Raw genomic sequence first — 22,604 nt, 5'->3', positions numbered from 1 at the left:
CTAGAGGCAGTGCGTGTTTTGGTTTCTCTGCAAGTTTTTAATGGAATAGTCTATAGATTATTGATTAAGAAGTAACGGTATGACTTGACGCTGGTTATCTAATCTTTTCAAGCTTTGCTTTGGGTGTCGCTCTTGATGTCTACCGATTTAGTGGCTGGTAAATCATCGGCCCTCCGTCGAATACAGAACATCAACCCTTATCACTTTCATCACTGGACACCTTCGAAAGAAGGTCCCGAATACGATTACATCATCGAAGCGTCCCCCGACGATGACGAAGATGAGAACCCTCCTAGGATACCCACACCTTCTCTCGAACTTCATCAACAACCTCCCCCTATTCCTCAACGTCCGGTTCCCCGTTACCCTCCTCGTAGACCTCCTTTACCCGGCCGTCGTAGACCACCTGGTATTAGGCCGACTTACCCCGGGGGAGGTTCCCCTCCAACGACGCAATCTTTCAACGGGGATTTCCACATTTCCCGGGACCAATTTGTGCCATTTGAACCGGATGACGCACGTACTACGCGACCGTCCCGTATCGGGGCTCAAGCGCAAACGGGTAACTTTCGACCACCGGCCCAAACTTTACCCTTCGTGAGCCCTACCGACGGTTTTACTCCATCAGGGCCACCCGTGCAACATATGGGAGTGGCCCAAGCTGGGATTAACCGGGAGAGAGTTCGCTTTACAACGCCGGAAGAGGACGAAGAAGATGAGGATGATGATGATGATACCACCACGCCGGTTGATGACCGCTCTTTGTATTACAGTCCACCGGCACCCACGACAACCATCGAACCCTTTTACTCGCGTACAAACCGGAATGGTTCATCGGACAGAACGCTCGGGGATGATCCTAGATTAGGGAAGGACGGTTCGCGGTTATCGCAACCGGAAACGGACCCTTTACAGTACAAACGGTGGCATAAAGACCCACCCGTGACTAATACTTACCTCAAAACGCCTATAAATAGTGCGGGGTTGACAGAAACTTATTACCCCAGTGAATTCACTAGTCAAAGTCCGTACTGGACTGACCATTCTTTGACGGCAACCACACCGACGGTATATTCCCTGGATAGACCGGATTCTACAGATAGGCCGCCATTAATAAGGAATCCTGATGAGGATTCCCAGGGTCCTGAGGGTCCCGTAAACCCAACGAATAATGGACGTTACGTTAATTGGCCCACGGTCACATCCTCGGTTTCTAATTGGCCATCTACCACGGATAGAAAACCCACTACGGGTCCCGATACGACAGACGTAACGCGTTCCGGATCGGAAATCGGTAGTTCCGAGCTGCCAATTAAGGACAATGATCGCAAAACCAGGATGCTCTCTACTGGGGCTATTGCCGGGATTGCCATCGGGATCTTGGCCCCTTTGGCTTTAGTTGCTGGTAAAGTTCCCAAGTTCCTTTGCGCTTAAAGCAACAAGCGGCTCCATAATAATCACCCCTAGCATTCTGGCTAATCTTCTGGACACGAAACCAATCAGACCTAATGCAAGCTTAGCCATTGTGTAGTAGAAAAGCCATCTTTAAGGGGCACCAACGGAGCCGTCCTTTTGCTTTAATGTCTTTAACCATGGTAGTATTTTTAATTTTTTCAGGTGCCATGGCATACATTGTTTACGGTCGCCATTTTAAAAACGTCACGCATAAATCCGATGGTCGGGGTAGTCTGGCGGAACGGGGCAGTTATATTGACGATTCCGTTAGACCTAGTGGGTACATGAACAGTCACATCGAATTACCAAAGGTAATTTGAGATACAACCAAGAAAGGTCTCCAGTGACGGCGTATCTCAACACGAATTGCTTCATTTCCCGCTACCTACATTTTGTTTTCCAGGAAAGTTCAGAGGAGATGACATCCTTGGACAACGACTCCTTCTTGAACAGTTTAGAGGCGGTGACCATCCAGAATTACTGGGCTGAGAGCGCCAAAAACACAAAAGTTTGAGAAACAAAATATTATACAGGTTTGTTTTTTGGAACTTTTACATTGGGGACCATGGATAGGGGGGTTGATGAAACGGATGCTGATACCAAAGTAAAAAAAAAAAAAAAAAAAACACGCATTATATTACGAGCTATATCTACATAAAATATTATAGAGATTATATTTAAAAAGAATTTAAAATATTTTTAAAAGATCTCCATTATTGGGAATCATCGGTTTTTAGAACTAACAAAAACAAACACTACAAAACTTCCAAAAATAAAAATAAATAAATAACAAACACTATAGGACCAAAGACTTAATTATTCTTAATTAATTGTGTTTTATTTTCTTTCTACGATAAGATTTTTTTCAGTTAACTATGTTTTCTGTGATAATAATATAAATGTCTCGTCCTTTTTGTTTATTCAAGATTTCTCGTTTTTAGGGTCTTTACTTAATTTAGGGCACTATTTACTTAGGGTCACTTTAAAGGAAAAGTTCTGGTAACATAACATTATACCAGGAGTTCTGGTAACATAACATTATACCAGGAGTTCTGGTAACATAACATTATACCAGGAGTTCTGGTAACATAACATTATACCAGGAGTTCTGGTAACATAACATTATACCAGGAGTTCTGGTAACATAACATTATACCAGGAGTTCTGGTAACATAACATTATACCAGGAGTTCAGGTAACATAACATTATACCAGGAGTTCTGGTAACATAACATTATACCAGGAGTTCATAAATAGGCCTAAATGATCTCTTATTATTTTTAAATAATTAGCATTTAATTAGTCTAAAAAATAATCAAGGACTACTGCCCCATCCGCCATTGCTTTACTGGCGTCTGCTAAAACGAACCTCATACCCCTACGGGATTGGCTGAATTCTCACTGGCTGAGAGAGGTAAGGAGTAAGATAGGGCATAGCCTACTCGATCACGCGCGTAAGAGGTTCGATTTAGCAGGCCGCTCTTTTAAGGTATAATGTTTGAGAGAGGTAAGGAGTAAGGTAGGCCATAGCCTACTCGATCACGCGCGTAAGAGGTTCGTAAGGTATAATGTTATGTTAGCTATACTTTTCCTTTAAATTCTTTAGGGTTTTTTATATATATATAATTAAAACTTGTTGGGAACTTTTAAAAATACCAAAAAAAAAAAAATATCAAATAGTTAAGAAGAAATATTTCTAATCTTACACCTACAGTAACTATTCTTATAAAATAAATAAATAAATCAATAAATAGTTAGGTCGGAAAGTTTTACCCCTTGCATTGTAAAACATATATTTATTTTTCAATGATAAATATTAACAAAATGATACATGCGTTTGTGACTTTGTGACACAAAAACCAACAGCAACCAAAATCCTGAAACATTTTTAACTTAAAACGCAGCGTAATCTTAACAAGTCACAACTTAAAAGAATATAATGATGTAATTACTAATTTAATTAATAATAGCATAATTGGTTGTGATATTGTGTTTATTTTTTTTTAAATACCTTACCTGACTAAGGACCTTTACCACTTTCTCTATCACACTAGTTAAAACTCAAAACTATATAAACTTAATTAAATTAACTTTCCTGTTATAAGAATAATTGTTGGTGTATTTTATCTACAACTAAAATTACAACAACAGAAACAAATCATAAAAAACAATATGATGTAAATATTAAAAACCAAAATATTTTAATTCTTTTGTTCGTCGGAATTAAGTTTTTAAACTTTAGCACGGTATGATAGTTTCATATCACCGTGGTATATGGTTTCGTTGCAATTGATATCCCAAGGCCATAACGTCCTAAGTCTTCGACCTCTTAGCTTATCAGGGTCCGAGCAAGATCCAACTGCGACGTTTCGACTGCTTTCTCCCAGTAAAGTGTACCAGCATAAAGAATTGTCACAAAGAATGTCGTTTCCTACGAGACAAAATTTGATATTAGTAGTACTAGCATAAGTTCATAAGATATGCATGTTCCTTATAAGTTTGTCACTGATTACAAACTGGAGCTTGTCATGAAGCGAGTGAGGTAGGTCATAGATTCGAGGTAAAGCGAAGGAGGCCTGGTTTTGGCGCTGTCAAAGGCTTAGTACAAACTAAATAGGAATTTAGATGGAAGTCCCGCAAAACTAACTAACCGAGTGTAGTATACTTCAATTCTCGCTTGTCGTTCTGCTAGAACTAGCTCGAGCTGTAAGTCTCTCAGTAGCATTATGAAGTATAGGAAGTGTTGTACTTATGGAACATACCTTATTAACTTATGGTATATCATATTTTTAACAAACCTAACACGTCAAGACGCGACAAATGGCTATTTTTGACCCAAAGTTCTTCAAAGACGCTGCTTTTTAAGGTGCGTATCTTGTTGTAATCCAAGTCGATTCTCTCCATAATTTTAGCGTCCTTGAAGATGTCGTTTGGTAAGGTTTCAAGGTCATTGTAGCTTTTGGGGTAATTCGAAAATTTTAATTAGATTTCTTCATTATGGATAAATTTGGTAGCGGAATTACCTGAGGTAGAGAGACTTCATGTCATTGGGTGTGGGTAAAATGGACCTCTGTATAGATGTAAGACGGTTTTCGGACAGGTCAAGGGTATGCAACTGAAACATTTTAGAAAACGCGCCATCTTCTATCGTTTCAATTAAATTTCCTTTTAAACTCAAGTACGTAAGTTTCTTTGGAGGGTGAAAGAACCAGTCTTTATAAACGTGGGTGATTTGATTGAAAGACAAATCCAGGGTGTCCAATTCGGTCAAGTTCGCAAAAACTTGAAACTTGATGGAATCGTTCAGTTGGCAATTGCTCAGAACCAACTCCCTTAGTTGCGTCTCAAGACCCAAAAAGGCGTGTTCATTGCCTTCCGTGAAGTGGGTAAGGAGACTGTGGTATACCTACGACCAATGGTCAGCTTTTAGGCTAATTTATACCCCAGAACTTTTGTTTTAACTCACCTGGACGCTAGAAACCATGGTTTCGAGGAACATGTTGCTTGGCAAAAATCCCATTCTGGAATTGAACACTCGGAAACTTTGAACCAATGAGTTTGACATACCACGAGCGGAAACAAACAGGACGTTAGCATCGGGAATTTCATTACAAGTTACGAATGTCTCCGTTTTAGAGTCTTTGGATTCGGTTCTGTCCTGAATGCAGGTACAAGGAGCGATACTTTCCGGGTTAGGACAACTACCGGACACTGTATTAACATACCACAAACCATAATAAAGTAAAATACTCAGTCCGTAACCATATTTTAAGTTCATTTTTAATCATTAAACTAGGGCCTTTGCCAACATGTACATAGAGATACTTGACTCTTAATTTATAAGTTAAGGGTTTTTTCTCTTATCTTAACCGTTTTTCTCGTCATTGATAAGCTTATCAATTTATTCCAATAAATTTTTGTATTGCGGAATGGTAATAAGTAACTGACATCCGGTTTGATGTAGAAAAGGTAAAATTATATTCATTTTATACTTTAAATTTAAAAATTTTACCATAATTTTTTAAACCACGTGGTTATAGTTTCATTTGAATTTCCCGCTTTTTTTGTACAGTGATGTCCATGGACTCCTAAAGCTCAAAGCTGTCTGCTAAAAGTTATAGTCGGATTGCAGCCTTGTAAGTTGAGGAAAATTTGTTTTATTTATGGGAAAATAAGATAATTTGGTTTAATTTATAATTAATACAGAACCGTAAATTGTCAGTACAGTTTTCTTACAACCTAAAAGATATCATAGCCATAAACAAACTACTTAATTCGTTTTATGTGATTGTTTATTGTTAGGCCTTGGCTTCAGTATCAAGCAAGCATTTGGGACAGAAATTAATCATCCTAGTTTAATTTAAATATATATTATTAAAATGGACGAAAGAGGAGCAGCGGATGGTGAAGAAAGTCCACCAGAAAAATCCGGAGCTACAGCTTCTGCAGCACCAGCCTCAGCTGGAGCAACTGCAAGTTTGACAGGTCAACGGAACTGGCAACCTAATGAAGAATACATGTATGTTGACAAGTTGAAAGGATTTTAATTTGAATTTTAAGGCTCGTAATAATGGAAATTCTCATTTATTTATAGGTTAACTTTAATGAATACATTAGGAATTAGTCGAAATGCAGCTGAAAAAGTAAGATACAAAAGTCATAGCCTTGCATAAATAAGTGTTATTAATTTTGCTTTTCAAATTTGAAAGGCATTGTTTTACACTGCAAACAGATCTCCTGATCTGGCAGCAGCTTGGATTTTTGAGAATACTGATGCTAATTTAGAAACTCCACTTGATGTAAATATTAATTTATTCTCTTAAGTTATTTAATTTATTCTCTTAAGTTATTTAATTTATTCTCTTAAGTTATTTAATTTATTCTCTTAAGTTATTTAATTTATTCTCTTAAGTTATTTAATTTATTCTCTTAAGTTATTTAATTTATTCTCTTAAGTTATTTAATTTATTCTCTTAAGTTATTTAATTTATTCTCTTAAGTTATTTAATTTATTCTCTTAAGTTATTTAATTTATTCTCTTAAGTTATTTAATTTATTCTCTTAAGTTATTTAATTTATTCTCTCAAGTTATTTAATTTATTCTCTCAAGTTATTTCATTTATTCTCTCAAGTTATTTCATTTATTCTCTCAAGTTATTTCATTTATTCTCTCAAGTTATTTCATTTATTCTCTCAAGTTATTTAATTTATTCTCTCAAGTTATTTAATTTATTCTCTCAAGTTATTTAATTTATTCTCTCAAGTTATTTCATTTATTCTCTCAAGTTATTTCATTTATTCTCTCAAGTTATTTCATTTATTCTCTCAAGTTATTTCATTTATTCTCTCAAGTTATTTAATTTATTCTCTCAAGTTATTTAATTTATTCTCTCAAGTTATTTAATTTATTCTCTCAAGTTATTTAATTTATTCTCTCAAGTTATTTAATTTATTCTCTCAAGTTATTTAATTTATTCTCTCAAGTTATTTAATTTATTCTCTCAAGTTATTTAATTTATTCTCTCAAGTTATTTAATTTATTCTCTCAAGTTATTTAATTTATTCTCTCAAGTTATTTAATTTATTCTCTCAAGTTATTTAATTTATTCTCTCAAGTTATTTAATTTATTCTCTCAAGTTATTTAATTAAAACAATTATTGTTATTGTTATAATTTAATTTTTCTTATCATTTTAAATTGTTTAGGTTGATGGAGAGGATGGAAGTGATGACGGTGGAATGATAGCCGAAATATATAAAATGGTCTTTGTTGTAAATACTGGTTTGGAAATGGGAGTAGGAAAAATTGCCGCCCAAGTAGCTCACGCTGCTTTAGGAATTCATAGGTTGCTTTTACAAGATGAAAATAAATATGGAACAATGATGTTAGATTGGGAAGAATTAGGGTAATAATTAATTTGAATAATAATAATGATATATTAATACTTAATAGATTTAGGGTAATTAAAACTAAATTAATTATATCTATTAGTGAAACAAAAATAGTTCTGAGGGGTACAAGTACTCAACAACTTGTTGAACTTGAAAAAAGGGCACTCACTTTAAATTTACCTACATATTTAGTTCAAGATGCTGGAAGAACTCAGGTAGTTTTAATTTTAAACATTTCTGTAATAATAATTAAATCATTTAATTTAATACTTTAATATTAAAGTTAGAAATTAATTTTTTTGGATTAGATCCCAGCAGGTTCTACAACAGTTTTATGTCTTATGGGACGTTTGGATTTAGTAGATCAAGTTACCGGCTCTCTTAAACTGTTATAATTATTAAATTAATAATTATAAATAATTTTGTCTCTGTTTTTTCAGCATATTTTTTTTCTATTAAATTTTTAAATTATGTCACATTCCCCCTAAATCCTGAAATAAAAATAATTATACCCCAAAAATTTACTAAACTATTAGTATTATATTTAGTTACTAAGCTTTGTTAATCGAAAAATAAATTTTCTTTAATTATTTTCGGTTAATTATATTATAAATACAAAATTCCACTCACTTTATATTACTCCATGGTTTCTTTGTCTAATGACTCACTTTATTTATTGGCCGAATCTGGTCACATGGGATTGGGAAGGAATTCTATTGGTACCGCCTTATTTTTCTGGCTGGCTTTGTTGACGTCACGACGTCAGTCAGTTTCTTTTCTATGATCTAGTGCACTTGTGGAAGTTGTTACGGTTGTTTTACCGCGTTTTTAGCCTAAGAATAATTAAGAAATTTTAATAATTAATCACTAGTGAATGGATTAGAAACGTGGAAGAAGTCATGTAAGCGAAATTCGATTCTCCGTAAGTACATTTAAACATTCTCCGTGTACCTTGTTTACGTTTTCGCGAGTAGACGTAGACCAAGGCTTAGCGTCATTCGGCTAATCTGTGAAAAAACCCTTAGATAATCGGGATAATAAAGGCGTAACCAAAGCCTAAATGTCGTGTTTGTTTGTTAGTGCAGTGTTTAAATGCATAGTTTCAAGCCTTGCCCCGTGTTAATAAGCGACCGGGCGTGTTTTTAATTATAGAAGTAATAATGATGTTATAAGATATTTAATTCAAATTGAGGTAGGTAGATTCGATCTAAATCTAGTCCATGGCCATTATATGAAGTCATGTGCCAAGAAAGGGTATTAAGTACCCTTGCACTTTCTATATAGTTAGAAATATTAGCTAATTAGGTGCATTTTAGTGCAGAACCATCATTCGTTTTATTATTATTATAGCTTTTAGTGAATTAAGAAATTTCATCTTGATATGATGTTTAGTCTAAAGTTCAGTCTTCTGTACTTAGTGTTCTTTGAACTTCTTTAATTCCTGAATCCATAAAGGAAACGTTCAGCTAACATAACATTATATCTTAAGAGAACGGCCTTTTTCTAAATATAAAATGAAAAATATTAAAAAAAACAATAAATGATGTCTTATTACAAAATAATTTGCACTTAATTAGTCTTAAAAACGGGGACTACTGCGCCATCCGCCATTGCTATGGTGGCGTCTGCTCTCCCGTACCTTTTACCCTTATGGGATTGGTTGAATTCTCACTGGCTATGAGAGGTTCGGTTTAGCAGACGCCACTAAATCAATGGAGGCACAGTAGTCCACGTTTTTAAGACTAATTAATTAAAGTTATTTTTTGAAAAGAGATTATTTATTTCTTAATATTTTTACTTTTATATTTAGAAAAGGCTGTTCTTTTAAGGTATAATGTAGGGGTTTGTGGGTACCCGATACCCGAAGATTACCCGAAAATGACTTCCAACTATTGGAAACTACTCCGGTAGTAAAAATACTCCCCCCCCCCCCCAATTAACCGTGTCAAGCTGAGACAGGTTGTTGATTTATTCGCGGGTACAAAAAATAGGAACCAGAGGTGATAGGGTGACCACTGTCCAGTTTGGAAAGACTCGGAATTTTTAAGAATTATGAAATGCCCTGAAACACTGTTTCAAAGGTGAAATTTAGTTCCCATAAGGTACGCGTTCTGTGGTTGTTTCTTTCTGAGACAGACTAGAATCACCACGCAGAGCGACACATTTCTACACAACTATAGAGTAATGGCAGTTTCCCAGCTTTGACTGTATTATGGTCTATGGACAAATAACATGGGGTGCCATTAGTCTATATCATCCCTTTGCCAGTATTCTTTGTTGAAATAAGACTAAGGGTTAAGAAGGAAAAAGCGAAACCAAAAGTTATAGAAAGAACCATACATTGAAGAACCTAGTATTGAGATTTAATTATAAAAATAGTGTACTAAATGGAATTTTTGAAGGAATTATATCTATTTATATAACCCTAAATACCCGAAACATTTTGGTTACCCACCCCTATAACTATTCGTTCTAACTTTTAATACCCGACTGTTACGCGACGACCATTTTTCGGCTTAGGCTTATTACCCTAATACCCGACAAAAATTCGGGTACCCGACCCAATATTTTTGATTACCCGAACCTGATTCGAAATTGAAAAGTCACTACTCGCACACACCTCTAGTATAATGTTATGTTAGCTAAACATTTCCCTGAAGTTGAAACATCTGACTTTGAAACTTTTCTTGTAGCTCTTTTTCTTTATTATTTGAACATCATAAAAACCATGAAAATGATCTGATACTCTGAAACTTGATAAATTGTGGTGGGTTGATATTGGTGATGGCGGATATAAACTCTGAACTAGACCAAGATGTAATAGCGAAACGTTTGAGGCTAACCCTAGATGTAGGGGTTCATATACCCAACCCTAGAATGGGTTCAATTCGTCCCCAAAAAGCTGGTTGTTCATCTCACCAAAGAAATCACAGTTTTGATTTCCGGCTACCGGCCCCACCACCCCCAAATTTGATGACCCATCATAGAAACCATAGTCTGGACTCAATATTACGTCAGTACCCTGATCAAGACTTAAACGCGACTGGCAATGATGCTAACCGGCAATCAAAGTCTTCAGTGTACTCTAGGCTGACCCTAGACGAATCTTTGAGTTCCCCTTCAACATTATCAGTGTCTCATCAGGCACCAATGTTGCATCATAGAGAAATGGACCGTACCAGTTTAGCTTCCGACGACAGTGGGATATTTAACTCTGACGATGGTGGCAGGTCTTCGAGCAGGGTTCCTTCCTGCGATAGTGTTGGATTAGGCTGTTCCACCGAAGACACTTGTCCAGTTTCTTTAATGCCAAAAATTCCCACCACCCACACTGTTCCTTCTATTGAGAAATGTTTGGATTCTGAAGAGACCACCGTGATAGAAGGGGAACTGGAAGAAATGGACTATGAAAACGCCGAAATAACACCGAGCGCGAGTGCCCAGGAGAGTCCTGAAAGTGATAATAGTAACAAGACGTGTGAAAGTGTCACAACTGCCATAGCGAAAAAACCACCTTCAAAGGAATCCCTTTTACTTCGGCTATTTCAGTCTACAATGTTTAACGTGCATCTCGCCATGTCTTATTTATTTAATTCGAAGGAACCAGGAGTACAAACGTATATTGGTAAGCATGTCTTTGATTTATTACTTACTAGATGGTCTGTGTAAGGTTCGATTTTTTCGGTGCTCAATAGAGAGCTTTCAGATGGAATAGTACGAGGGGGAAAGACACTTGAGAACTCAGGTGTACAATATGACTTGAACTCAATGTACTGTCAAAGCTGAACTCTGAGTTCCTAAGGTTTTGAACTCGATGCACTGTCAAAGCTGATCTCTTTTGAACTCCGGTGTACACAGAGATCTAGAGCGTCTACCCCCTCGGAATAGTAGTACGTCACACCCTCCCAAGTCTTACCTCTGTTCTGGTAGCCATATTGGGCTACTTTAAACCCACCAATATGGCAACGTAAATTATGTCACGAGACTCGGCTCCTCCTCCAACTGAAAGCTCTCTATATACCATTGGTATTAATGCTTGACGTGGCAACGCGTCACCCCTTTCAACAAAGGTTCGGTTTGAAAGATTAATACGCGGATAGGGTTGGGCTTATTTTAAATAAGTAAGCATGGTAAATATGCTTTGTTAGCTTCAAGGAATCAAAGAAGCGCGTGCATTCCGCCTCAGTTTTCTTAAGGGTTGCCAGTCATTTGTTATTAGAACATCTCAGGTTTGGAATTGAATGATCTATAGATAACTGTTCAATTGCACTCACAAATGACTGGCAACACTTGTCTGCACGCTATCTATAGAAAAAATGCAATGCCTATGACCCTTTGATTAAGATAAATAAATGACAACTCCTCCAGAAATTTTGTTAAGGGCCAACCAATGATATCTTTGCTTCCTCACTTGATCTTTGGTTGTGTGATGAAGCACTTTAAATTTTGTATTGGAACAATTTATCATTATCACGAATGTACTGGTGCTAAATCAACTTTTTATCTCTCTCGCTCTACTGATTTTAAAATAATTTAGTTTAGCTAGATTAATAGTCTCCCCATAAAAACGCGAAAGATATAAAACTATAAATAATGTTTTCATCACGTGAATGAACTCCGAATATTGCTACTACAATCTACAATCTTTATAAAATTTGAAGATACATCAGATTTTTAACCATCTTTTTTCGGTGATTTCAGCTTATCTGAACGACCTTCTGATTTTTTTTGGTTTATTTGATTTGAAAGACATCGGTATCAAATAATTTATTGTTTGATTTGCTAGAAAAAATTGTTTTTGTGAAATACCAGACGGTTAATCTTGTTTAAATTAACTTTATTAATTTATCTCTACATTTTATTTAACGTTAATATTATACAGGGTGCTGCAAAACAGAGGGTTCATGTTGCGATTTTGAGTAGAAAATGTAACCTCTATGACCTTTTACCAGTAAGGGTCACTGTTTTTAAGTTATTATTAGAGTATTTTATGAATTACCCCTTAAATTTAACGTAAGAAATTGAACACACAATGCCAATTTAATTAAGGGGTCATTCTTAAAACACTCCAATCATAACCTGTGTAGGGGGTGTCCCTTGTGGCAACAAAATCGGTCATAGAAGTTACATTTTCGACTCAAAATCGCTTGTAGTACCCACTGTCCTGTTTTTCTTAAACACCCTGTATATTTAAGCAATCCTAAAATAAACCTTTAAACAAGATATGCTGTATGCACAGTAGTAAATCAAATATTAATTGATTTGAAACCAAATTTAATCGGTTTAAAATATTTGACATTTTTTTTTCAACTTATCAAATTACGTCATCATCATAGCCTTGATATAGAAATGAAAACAATATTCGGTGTTAGGAACTAATAGGAAATTTTTTGCTTTAAAATGGACAAAAATATCCTTTTTCTCGATGTAGAGATCGTTTTATAATAATAATACAGACGTAAGACAAAAAAATGTATGTATATATTTTATAGAAACATACAAAAAAAATTGTATGTCGAAATTGCACCGTCAAGGATGTTTTTAAAGGGATATATGATATCACGTTTTGTTCCCGGTCTACAGTCTACACTACACCCATTTTGAAATAAGCGGTAGCGAAAGTGCGCTAGCACCTTTCAAGGCCTCCGAAGGCTGTTGTTTATGTTAGACCAAGAGGAATTAAAAGCTATGCTCGCTTGACAGCATCTACCATTGCCAAGCGAGCTAAGAACTTCTACAGCTAGACAACCAACACACACGCTTTTCTAACTCGTTTCCAACGTACCTTACAGTTTTTAATATATTGTTTCAAGAGAGGCATAATATGTAGGGCACTCAGCTGATTCTTTGGGCTTATAATTGAGATCGTTTTGGCTTCCCCTCTTAGCGTGACATTATTTACAATGAAAGATCGAGAAATAAGAAGAAAAAAGAATCAATTTTTCTACCTGTACAGAGGGGCTGGTCACTCACTGTAATTGGTGTACTAAATTTTACAGGGTTCATACAAACCTGGAAAATCAGGGAAATAAATAGTTGACATAAACGTCAGGGAAATTTAGAATTTTTAGTAAAATTAAGGGAAATCAGGGAAATTTTTAATTTTTAGTAAAATTAAGGGAAATCATGGAAATTTAGAATTTTTAGTAAAATTAAGGGAAATCAGGGAAATTTAGAATTTTTAGTAAAATTAAGGGAAATCAGGGAAATTTAGAATTTTTAGTAAAATTAAGGGAAATCAGGGAAATTTAGAATTTTTAGTAAAATTAAGGGAAATCAGGGAAATTTAGAATTTTTAGTAAAATTAAGGGAAATCAGGGAAATTTAGAATTTTTAGTAAAATTAAGGGAAATCAGGGAAATTTAGAATTTGGGTAATCAGGGAAATTTAGAATTTGGTTAATCAGGGAAATTTAGAATTTTTAGTAAAATTAAGGGAAATCAGGGAAATTTGCGTCAAACAGGGGCCGAGTAATTAAGCAAAATGTTCATAAACATACCCCCCTCCATAGTGTTAACATTACACTATACTTTGAAGGCTCATAACTCTGGTTATATTACAGATACGGGGATGTCCTTTGATTATGTAATAGTCATATTTGCCCCCCTCTTTCGATAACATTTGATCTATAGGATACTCCATATACGGGAAAAACCTGGCAAATTTATGCAAGTATATGGGTAAAAACCTGGAAATCTCAGGGAAATTTGTTTTCCAAACGTTGTATGAACCCTGTAAAATGATTACACGTGATCTTTTAAATCCCCACCCTTGACAGTGCTAAAATGATTACAAGTAATCGGTGTATGCGAGCTTTGAGAGTGAGTAGCCCCTCGGCCAGTACGCATGACTGATAATTTACCGGTGTATGTTATTTGCTAGGGTTACATTTTCCTTTGAATCTTTTTGAGTACTTCCTTTTTTGCTTAAGGGGTTTAAAAGTGCGTGAGCCGTGACAGTATTGGTTGGCCCACGAAACAATACCGATTTATTAAATTTAAAACATACTTGAGGAGGGTTTCGTTTGATTTGGTTGGTTTTTTATTTATTTATTTATTCTGAATAATGATTTTTGGAGATTTTAGTACCAACGCGTACATACGAGTCGAAAGTGGATTAAGTTGAATTATGTAATACAATTGCAGCGTTGAACTCTGTTTAAGAATAATTTATAATAATTTGGGTAGCTTGAAATTGAGTTTTCTTGTTATAGAGCTATTTCAGAGGGGGTAATGGCTACGTCACCAATGCTATTTGCCCATAGAGAAAATCTGCACAAAATGGCCGCCCCGGTCCGCCAAAGGCAGGCCCAATTTTCGTAGCAGACGAAATTTTTCCCCCACTGAAATAGCTCTATATTCTTGAAAATATATTCAGCCCACATTTCTTGAAAATAATTAGGAAATAGGGTCACGCTTTTATCTATATATAAGTGGCAACTACCCCATTCCATTTAAACCCGCGTCTGACCTTAAGATTAAATTATTTAAAAGGAATTATTTATGTCACAAAAGTTGATTTAACTAATTATAAAGTCTGGTTTCCGTCTCTTTTTTTTCTTCGTGTGTATAGGAAACCGTCTGTTCAGTTTTGATAACGCGAAGGTTGATTTTTATTTGCCTCAACTGGTCAGTCTATACATTCATCATTCGGACATAGCCGAAGTCATACACCCATATCTGATTCACAGGTTAATAAAACTTTAAATACTCTGTGAAACGAACTAGGCTTTGCAATGCGCCATAAAGCATGGTTCGTACGGAACCTGGATAGGTCAGGGATCAAAGTTTTGTCCCAAAAAGTTAGGGACATGTCAGGGATTTCCCTTGGGTTATCAAACCATGCTTCGAGCGCCATAAGCAGGGTTCGTATTGAACCTGGATAAGTCTCGAGCGCCATAAGCAGGGTTCGTATTGAACCTGGATAAGTCTCGAGCGCCATAAGCAGGGTTCGTATTGAACCTGGATAAGTCTCGAGCGCCATAAGCAGGGTTCGTATTGAACCTGGATAAGTCAGGGATTCGGTAAATGGGGAGAATGGTCAGGGATAAGTCAGGGATTTCGTTTGGTTTATCAAACCATGCTTCGAGCAATGTTAAAAATGGGCCAATTGTGATGAAGTGGGCTCTGGTAAAAACCTTAAAATAGTCGGGGATATTGGCAAAATTTTGTCAAGAATAAGCTGGCAAAGTAAGGGATTTTTAATATGACAATTTCGTCCGAACCCTGATAAGGTTGCCGGAAGTGGTTGCAAAGCTTAGATGTCTCGGTAATTCATATTTCCACTGAACACAATCGACATTTTATTAGGTGTAGAGAAAGCGTGGAATTTTCCCTCCATGTTTATTGGCTCTTGAGCGCTTTTTGTCGAGATACAAACGCTACTTCCAAGAGAAAGTCCTTGGGACTGAAACTTAAGGAGAAAATTTTGTCCGAAGAGTTGAGGCCCAAAACAAATAACTTACCGGTCCCAATGGGTGGTGGTGGCGGTTCCACATCCGGACCGGTCCTTTCTCCAACCAGAAAAACGCATCATAGGTCATTTTCCGATGCTACCGGCATGCACGCTGGTTTGGGGACGTCGTCCACTTCCGGGAATCCCCGTTGGTCATCATCCTCTATTCAAATTCAGAATCCTAAACAGTCTTTGGGTGACTTGAGTACGGGTCACGCCTTTGACAGTGGCTGTAGTTGCTTCGACTCTTGCGAGGCTGTATTTAAAGATTTACGAGGACACGCTGTAGTCTGTACTTGTATGTCCCCTAGACTCTCGCCTGAACTGGAATTTGTTAAAGCCCTTATAACTACCGGGGTTCGACTGCAAACTGCGCCTACGAAAGATTTAAAGAGTACGCTAAAATAACTATTACTTTTAGCAATTTGTATTCTTCTAAGACACGTCATTGTCATTGTAGCTCAACACTTACAAGCCGATTTGGCCTCGTTGAATTTGAACCTACCCGCCCGAGTTTGGCTTCCAATTCATAGCGATAAGGTTCCTCATTTGGTGGTGCGAATACCACCCTCCGATTCGGTTGTGCTCAATTCCAAAGACAAAGCTCCGTATCTGATATACGTTGAGGTCCTCGAGGTTGATAATATGCACCACGCGGCAGTCACTCCTAAAATTATCAACGCCTGCGCCCTGCGACCAACAAGGTCCGAAGAGAATTTGCAAGAGTATTTCAATCATCAAGAAGTTTCGGGTGTTTCTTTCAATCTTTACCCATGTTCTGACAATGACAATGAATGTTGGACACCGGAGGATGATGAGATAACTATGCAGGTGGATAATTTGAAACAGTAGTGCAAGAAGTAGGCCGAAACTTACTATTTCTTTTCAGTATGTCGCTTGTCACAAATCGAGAGATAGGGACACGATATCGCAAATGTCCCAAGATAGTGCCACAAGTGGTGATAGTCGGGATCCAGTTTTTATAGCGGCAGGTGACATTCGAAGACGGTTATCTGAGAATATGCATACCCCGAAAAGTACTTTCCAAAGGGACCCCGAAGACCCTTCAGCTTCGGCTTTGAAGGAACCATGGGATGCCAAAGTTCAGAGAATACGTTTGACTTCCCCTTATGGTCACTTACCAAACTGGAGACTTTTAGCAGCCATTGTTAAATGCGGGGATGATTTAAGGCAGGAATTAATGGCCTATCAGCTTCTGGAAACGTTTAAGGTATGTTTTGTTTGAAAATGGAAGAATACCCTTAGGGTTTACGTTTGAAACGCGCAAATTCTAAATTCTTATCGGTAGGTCATTTGGGAAGAGGAAAAAGTTCCACTTTGGGTTCGACCTTATCGAATACTAGTTACGTCTTTAGACAGTGGAATGGTTGAGCCCATTCTGAACACTATATCCCTCCATCAAATTAAAAAACAATGCAAAATATCCCTATTGGATTATTTCCGAAAAGAATACGGAGATGGTACAAGTGAAGGGTTTTTAACGGCTCAAAAGAACTTTGTCCAAAGTTGCGCCGCGTATTGTTTGATATCTTATTTGATTCAAATCAAAGATCGGTATGGTTTAATCATTAGTTTCTTTTTTTAATTAGCCTTATTCCTTATCAGCGCCACCTACCCATAGCGGCGACTTTGAGAACTACTGTAAGCGGCAAGCCAATCAGATGTCGCTAAAATAATAATAATAATAATAATAATAATAATTAAAGCTTTATTGGATATCCCTGTTCAGTCGAAACTGGTTTACAAAGGGGTCCGTTAGTTAAATTAATTGTTAAACATTAAAAATATGCTGTTTTACATCTCTCTTAAACTCATTAATGTTAGCTATATTTTTTATATCACATGGTAAGTTATTCCAAGATTGGATTCCCCTGTTTTTTAAACTTTTCAAGTTGGTTGTCGTTAATTTTGATGGCAGAACAAAGGTTTTAAGATTTATGCGGGTATTATAGTTATGATCGACTAAATGAAACATATCAAGGATATACTTTGGCATTTGATTATTATAGATTTTATACATTAGTACTAATAGCTGATATTCATATTCTTGAGATAGGGTCATCCAATTTAGGTTTTTAAGAGCCTCTGTGGCAGATGATCTCTTATTTCGGAGTAATATTAATTTGGCACATTTATTATGTATAATTTGAAGTCTATGTAAGTATTTTTTGGGGCCAATATTGTAAAATAAATTACCGTAATTAAAGATGGGTTGGATCATAGATTTATGTAGCGTAATTTTACTTTGAATGTTCAAACATTTATAAAGTGGATGGACGAGCCAGAGTCTCTTATTTACCTTATTTAGTACATATTCAATGTGATCAATAAAATCTAACTTTTCATCTATGATGGTTCCGATATATTTATATGATTTTACCCGTGATATATCTAGGGACCCAAGTTTGATTATGTCTTGCGTTGTACCTCTTAATTTTTTAGGTTCAATAATCATAAAAACAGTTTTAGATTCATTAAAAATAAGGCCTCGTGAGGCTAACATTTTCTTTAGAGTTATTACGTCCGATTCTAATTCAGTGATCAATTTAGAAGCGTCATCTGATACAGAGAGAAGGGCATCGTCATCCGCGTATTCAAAAGACTTTGAAAATTTTAAGCATTTATGATTATGTCTCGTATATATGTTAAATAATAGTGGCCCCAAGATACTACCTTGAGGAACACCTGTAGATACAGTCATTGATTGAGATTTTGTATTACCAATTATTACGGATTGTGTTCTTTGACTAAGATAAGACGTGAACCATTTAAGGGTGCCCGTATCTGCCCCGCATGATCTAAGTTCATTAAGCAATATTTCATGATTTACGCAATCAAAGGCCTTAGACAAGTCAACAAAGACAATTCCAACATACCACTCTTTTTCTATACTTTGTATTATAGTCTCAAAAAGGTTCATGACACACGTGGTCGTCGAGTGACCCGGTACGAAGCCAGCCTGCATTTCATATAATAAATTATTATCGATAACATGTGCCAGCAATTGGTCGTATACGATCTTTTCAAGGATCTTTGAAAGAATTGGCAGGACTGAAACGCCCCTATAGTTATTAGGTTCCGTTGGGTCACCTTTTTTATATAAAGGGACTACTTTGGCATCTTTCCATTGATTTGGAAAGGTGTGACTGTTTATGGATAAGTTAATTAGCTTAGTTAAGAATGGCGTAATTACTATAGCTAGACCCCTTATCAGGTCACTCGACAATCCGTCTGACCCTGTTGCTTTCGAAGACTTTAAATTCTTTAAATAAGTAAAAATCATGCTTTCTGATACTTCTACTAATTTTAAATTACATACATCATTCAATTCGATTGTTAACTGTGGATTAATTATACATGGATTTTTCGTGAAATGCCTGTTTAGGTTATTTGCTATCTCAAATTGAGTTGTATATTCTATTCCATTATTACGTATCATGACAATAGATTTAGATTTGGCTTTCATGAAGGGCTTTACCAATTTCCATAAATCTGGTGACGTCACTGACTGGCACTCTCGGGTCTTACCAAAAATGACGTCACCAGATTTCAGCGACATCTGATTGGCTTGCCGCTTACAGTAGTTCTCAAAGTCACCGCTATGGGTAGATGGCGCTGATCAGGAATAAGGCTAATTATAACATAAAGGGGGGTATTAAATGTTTATTTTCTTTCAGACATAATGGAAACATTCTCTTAGATTGTGAAGGCCATATCATTCACATTGATTTTGGATTTATCCTATCTTCTTCACCAAAGAATCTAGGTTTCGAGAACTCTCCGTTTAAACTAACGCAAGAATTTGTCGATGTAAGATAATCTAATTAAGTTTGGCTTATTATTATTTAATGACTTTAATCATTTACAATCTAATCAACTTTTCTTTAAGCTAATTGTTAATTAACTTCAATTTTCTTCGTTCTTCTTTCTACTTTAAAATATTCAAGGTAATGGGTGGTTTGGGCAGTGACATGTTCGAGTACTTCAAAATCCTTATGTTGAGAGGATTAATCGCGGCAAGAAAGCACAACGACCGACTTATGACTGTCATTGACATCATGCAAGATAGTCCTCCTCAATTACCATGCTTTAAAAATGGAGCCGGTGCGGTTCGAGCCATGAGGGAACGTTTTCATATTGGATTAACGGACGAACAACTTCATTTAATGATTGATAGCATGGTCGAGTCTAGCATGCATTCTTTTACGACCAAAATGTACGATGGCTTCCAATATCTAACAAATGGAATTCTTTAAAGAGTTAAGTCCGTAAAATGAAGTAAAATCGACAATATTAAAATCTTTCAAAAAAAAAAACCTGTAGAGGCCTACGCAGTTGTGTATAAAATATTTAATAATTCTGGCTGTTGCGCAGCAAATAGTGAAGTCCATCCACATTTAAGATGTAGGTAGAATTTTTAGGGGGGCGGGGCGAAAAGCGGGGGTTAAATTTTGTCTTAATCAACGTATTTCTGAAAAAAAAAAAAAAATTACAATTTTTCCGTTGGAAGTTACTGGTATTAGACGGCTTTTTTTAGGAATTAACCCGAAGATTTATATTATAAAGGTGGCTGGCTGGCGTGAATGAACTTCGTAAATTGGTTTGTACCTTTTGAACTCTTATCTATAAACATTCTCATAGGCCATAGGTCCCCCCCCCCCAAAAGTAAATAGAATTGAATTGAATTGAAGTTTACGGAAAAATCTTCAATTACCTAAATAATTTTTAAAAAATAGGTGTTTCGGTCGGTTATGATTATATTTATAACCAATTTATTATCGTACTCCCTATTAAACTTCCAACATTTGGAACGATTTCATTCCAAAAAAGGGACTCTAATTAACAATATCCACCAATCAACACCAACCCCCCCCCCCCCCAAAATAAAAGTGACAGTCCAAATATCGTTGTAAAAACACAATCAATCGTAACATTTTTGAGAAAGAAGAAAAAAAAAAAAATTTTAGGATTTGTCTGTCTTTCCAGTGTTCTACGCAATTTGGTGTGAATGTGGTTGTTTTTTCTTTATTTTATTTTAACTGAATATATTATTTAAATGATTAAAATTTTACAATCTTCTATATATGAACTAAGTTTTACAATGTGGCTGGAGATTCTGGAGAATGACCTAATTTCAAAGCTTTATTTTTCGTTTATAAAGGAGCGTTTTCGTTTTTGGTTTTTTTTTTTAAATCGAACTTTAATTTTTGAATAACTGGTTGTTTTTTATTACTACCTATGAATGTGTTTGTTTTTTATTTAATAGGGTTCTTTTTTTCTATCAAATTTGCTTATATAGAATTATTCTATATAAATCTACTAATTAAAGGATATTAAGTTTAGGGAACATAATATTATACCTTAAAAGAATGTCCTTTTAAATATAAAAAGAAAAATATTTAAAAATCTCTTATTATTATTATTATTATTAAATAATTAGGATTTAATTAGGCTTAAAAATAATCAAGGACTACTGCGCCATCCGCCATTGCTTTAGTGGCGTCTGCTAAAACGAACCTCTTACGCCTACGTGATTGGTTGAATTCTCACAGGCTGAGAGGGGTTCCGTTTAGCAGACGTCACTAAACTAATGTCGGATGGCGCAGTAGTCCTTAATTATTTTTAAGACTAATTAAACGCTAATTATTTAATAATAATGAGATAATTTATTTTTAATATTTAATTCCTTTTATATTTAGGAAAAGGCCGTGCCGTGCCGTTCTTTTAAGGTATAGTGTCATGTTACCTGAACTTAATTTCCTTCAAAATAACAATAGGACATTTATTTGTAAATAAAACTTTTTCTAAAAAATTGCGCGAGAAAGAAAAATATGTCCAGTTTAAAATTTATCACCCCAAAATGTTTCTGCAGTATTTGTAGGTATTTGTTTGTTTACAGTCTGTATAATTTGGTATTGGGAAGAAGTCAATTCTACTTTAGGTTGTAGTAAAATAAGTCCTTCAGAATTGCGTTGAAAGGTGTTTTTATTTGTTGACTAAAAACTCCGATACCAATCTAGTAGTTTTTTTTTTAAAAAAAAATTCCTAATTTGAATAATTTTGTTTTTGTAAATACTTGTAAATTGTTTTATATTAATTTCCTTTTGGGTTAATATTTTTGTTAACCCATAAATTATTTTCAATTAAAATTAAATCAGAAATTTATGTATAAAATCCTCAAATTTCCAAGAGGTTAAGATTAAGAAGATGAAATAATGTAAATTATTATAATTATTTTTCTTTTGTTCGTTAACTTAAAATGATTAACTATACCCCTTACTCTTTAAACAAATAATATTTTGCGCCTTATAAGGTTTAGGGGGTGAGTTTTTAAAACAGCTTTAATCGTAATTAATCTCAAATAAGCGTAGTTTTTTTTTTTTTAACAGTGTCCATACGTGTGTGTGGGTTTAAGCAAATTCTCTTCCACTCATTAACAATTGGACTATAATTACTAATTACTTTTTGGGTGAATCTCAAAAATAAAAATAAACGTAAACGTCATTTAAAGGAGGGTTGAAATGAATTATAAATATATACAATGTCCAAATACGGTTTAAAAATATCTTTGAAAAGTTTTGTCTCCGTGAAAACGTAGTTTTAACGTGTAAAAATGTTGAAACTATCAAGATTTTTTTTTTTTCTTTGAGAATTGGAAGAAGAATATAATTGCTATCTAGATATTAATACGCTGTTAATTATGCACTATATTGTACATTTTATATTAAAAACGACATTTTCTATATAATTAACCTTATATTTTTATGATCTTAATTAGGCGGC

The 22,604-nt window shown here is 35.3% G+C and overlaps 4 protein-coding genes across 6 annotated transcripts in view; 3 read left to right on the top strand and 1 right to left on the bottom strand.

The window, feature by feature from the left end:
• Nucleotides 1–3,660, top strand: part of LOC149691867 (uncharacterized) — a 42,545-nt gene extending 38,885 nt beyond the window's left edge. For both annotated transcript variants that reach the window (XM_089869330.1, XM_089869329.1), the window contains exons 4-6: nucleotides 113–1,405; nucleotides 1,618–1,766; nucleotides 1,859–3,660. In XM_089869330.1, coding sequence (XP_089725456.1) covers nucleotides 113–1,405; nucleotides 1,618–1,766; nucleotides 1,859–1,969 — 1,553 coding nt within the window. In that variant the 3' untranslated portion in view covers nucleotides 1,970–3,660. The remainder of the gene's footprint in view (nucleotides 1–112; nucleotides 1,406–1,617; nucleotides 1,767–1,858) is intronic.
• Nucleotides 3,234–5,336, bottom strand: LOC149691866 (uncharacterized). The gene is made up of 4 exons (XM_089869334.1): nucleotides 4,922–5,336; nucleotides 4,479–4,861; nucleotides 4,254–4,411; nucleotides 3,234–3,886 (listed from the first exon to the last, which is right to left on the bottom strand). The coding sequence occupies exons 1-4, from the start codon at nucleotides 5,231–5,233 to the stop codon at nucleotides 3,687–3,689; spliced, it is 1,053 nt and encodes a 350-aa protein (XP_089725460.1). The 5' UTR covers nucleotides 5,234–5,336; the 3' UTR covers nucleotides 3,234–3,686.
• Nucleotides 5,337–5,521: 185 nt separating this feature from the next.
• LOC149691865 (putative peptidyl-tRNA hydrolase 2) lies at nucleotides 5,522–7,875 on the top strand. Of its 2 annotated transcripts, none has more exons than XM_089869337.1 (7): nucleotides 5,522–5,591; nucleotides 5,758–5,974; nucleotides 6,050–6,098; nucleotides 6,165–6,254; nucleotides 7,161–7,360; nucleotides 7,447–7,561; nucleotides 7,655–7,875. In XM_089869337.1, the coding sequence occupies exons 2-7, from the start codon at nucleotides 5,835–5,837 to the stop codon at nucleotides 7,739–7,741; spliced, it is 681 nt and encodes a 226-aa protein (XP_089725463.1). In that variant the 5' UTR covers nucleotides 5,522–5,591; nucleotides 5,758–5,834; the 3' UTR covers nucleotides 7,742–7,875. The 2 variants fall into 2 exon arrangements, with proteins under 2 accessions (XP_089725463.1, XP_089725462.1); XM_089869336.1 differs by having other exon boundaries at nucleotides 5,545–5,672.
• A 222-nt stretch (nucleotides 7,876–8,097) lies between these two features.
• fwd (phosphatidylinositol 4-kinase beta fwd) lies at nucleotides 8,098–22,569 on the top strand. Its single transcript, XM_089869325.1, has 9 exons — nucleotides 8,098–8,268; nucleotides 10,040–10,971; nucleotides 14,919–15,036; nucleotides 15,656–16,194; nucleotides 16,261–16,631; nucleotides 16,690–17,031; nucleotides 17,110–17,375; nucleotides 19,499–19,631; nucleotides 19,769–22,569. The coding sequence occupies exons 2-9, from the start codon at nucleotides 10,131–10,133 to the stop codon at nucleotides 20,075–20,077; spliced, it is 2,919 nt and encodes a 972-aa protein (XP_089725451.1). The 5' UTR covers nucleotides 8,098–8,268; nucleotides 10,040–10,130; the 3' UTR covers nucleotides 20,078–22,569.
• The last annotated feature ends 35 nt before the right edge of the window (nucleotides 22,570–22,604 follow it).

This window comes from Phalangium opilio, unplaced genomic scaffold (assembly GCF_054372755.1).
Source record: "Phalangium opilio isolate 3A_F unplaced genomic scaffold, DU_Popi_V2 ptg000025l_1, whole genome shotgun sequence".
NCBI lineage: Eukaryota > Metazoa > Arthropoda > Arachnida > Opiliones > Phalangiidae > Phalangium > Phalangium opilio.
The sequence above is the reverse complement of the archived record's forward strand: the minus strand, read 5'-3'. Positions and strand labels throughout refer to the sequence as shown.

What these genes read in the sequence shown, in the direction of transcription:
- LOC149691866 (XM_089869334.1), bottom strand. Translation starts at nt 5,233, where the DNA reads ATGAACTTAAAATATGGTTACGGACTGAGTATTTTACTTTATTATGGT. An exon ending in CCATGGTTTCTAGCGTCCAG is followed by an intron (nt 4,862 to 4,921) that starts GTGAGTTAAAAC and finishes CATTGGTCGTAG; the next exon opens with GTATACCACAGTCTCCTTAC. An exon ending in GTCGCGTCTTGACGTGTTAG is followed by an intron (nt 3,887 to 4,253) that starts GTTTGTTAAAAA and finishes TTTGTCTCGTAG; the next exon opens with GAAACGACATTCTTTGTGAC.
- fwd (XM_089869325.1), top strand. Translation starts at nt 10,131, where the DNA reads ATGGCGGATATAAACTCTGAACTAGACCAAGATGTAATAGCGAAACGT. An exon ending in GCCTACGAAAGATTTAAAGA is followed by an intron (nt 16,195 to 16,260) that starts GTACGCTAAAAT and finishes TTGTCATTGTAG; the next exon opens with CTCAACACTTACAAGCCGAT. An exon ending in TTGATTCAAATCAAAGATCG is followed by an intron (nt 17,376 to 19,498) that starts GTATGGTTTAAT and finishes ATTTTCTTTCAG; the next exon opens with ACATAATGGAAACATTCTCT.
- LOC149691865 (XM_089869337.1), top strand. Translation starts at nt 5,835, where the DNA reads ATGGACGAAAGAGGAGCAGCGGATGGTGAAGAAAGTCCACCAGAAAAA. An exon ending in ATTTAGAAACTCCACTTGAT is followed by an intron (nt 6,255 to 7,160) that starts GTAAATATTAAT and finishes TAAATTGTTTAG; the next exon opens with GTTGATGGAGAGGATGGAAG. An exon ending in TTAGATTGGGAAGAATTAGG is followed by an intron (nt 7,361 to 7,446) that starts GTAATAATTAAT and finishes TATATCTATTAG; the next exon opens with TGAAACAAAAATAGTTCTGA.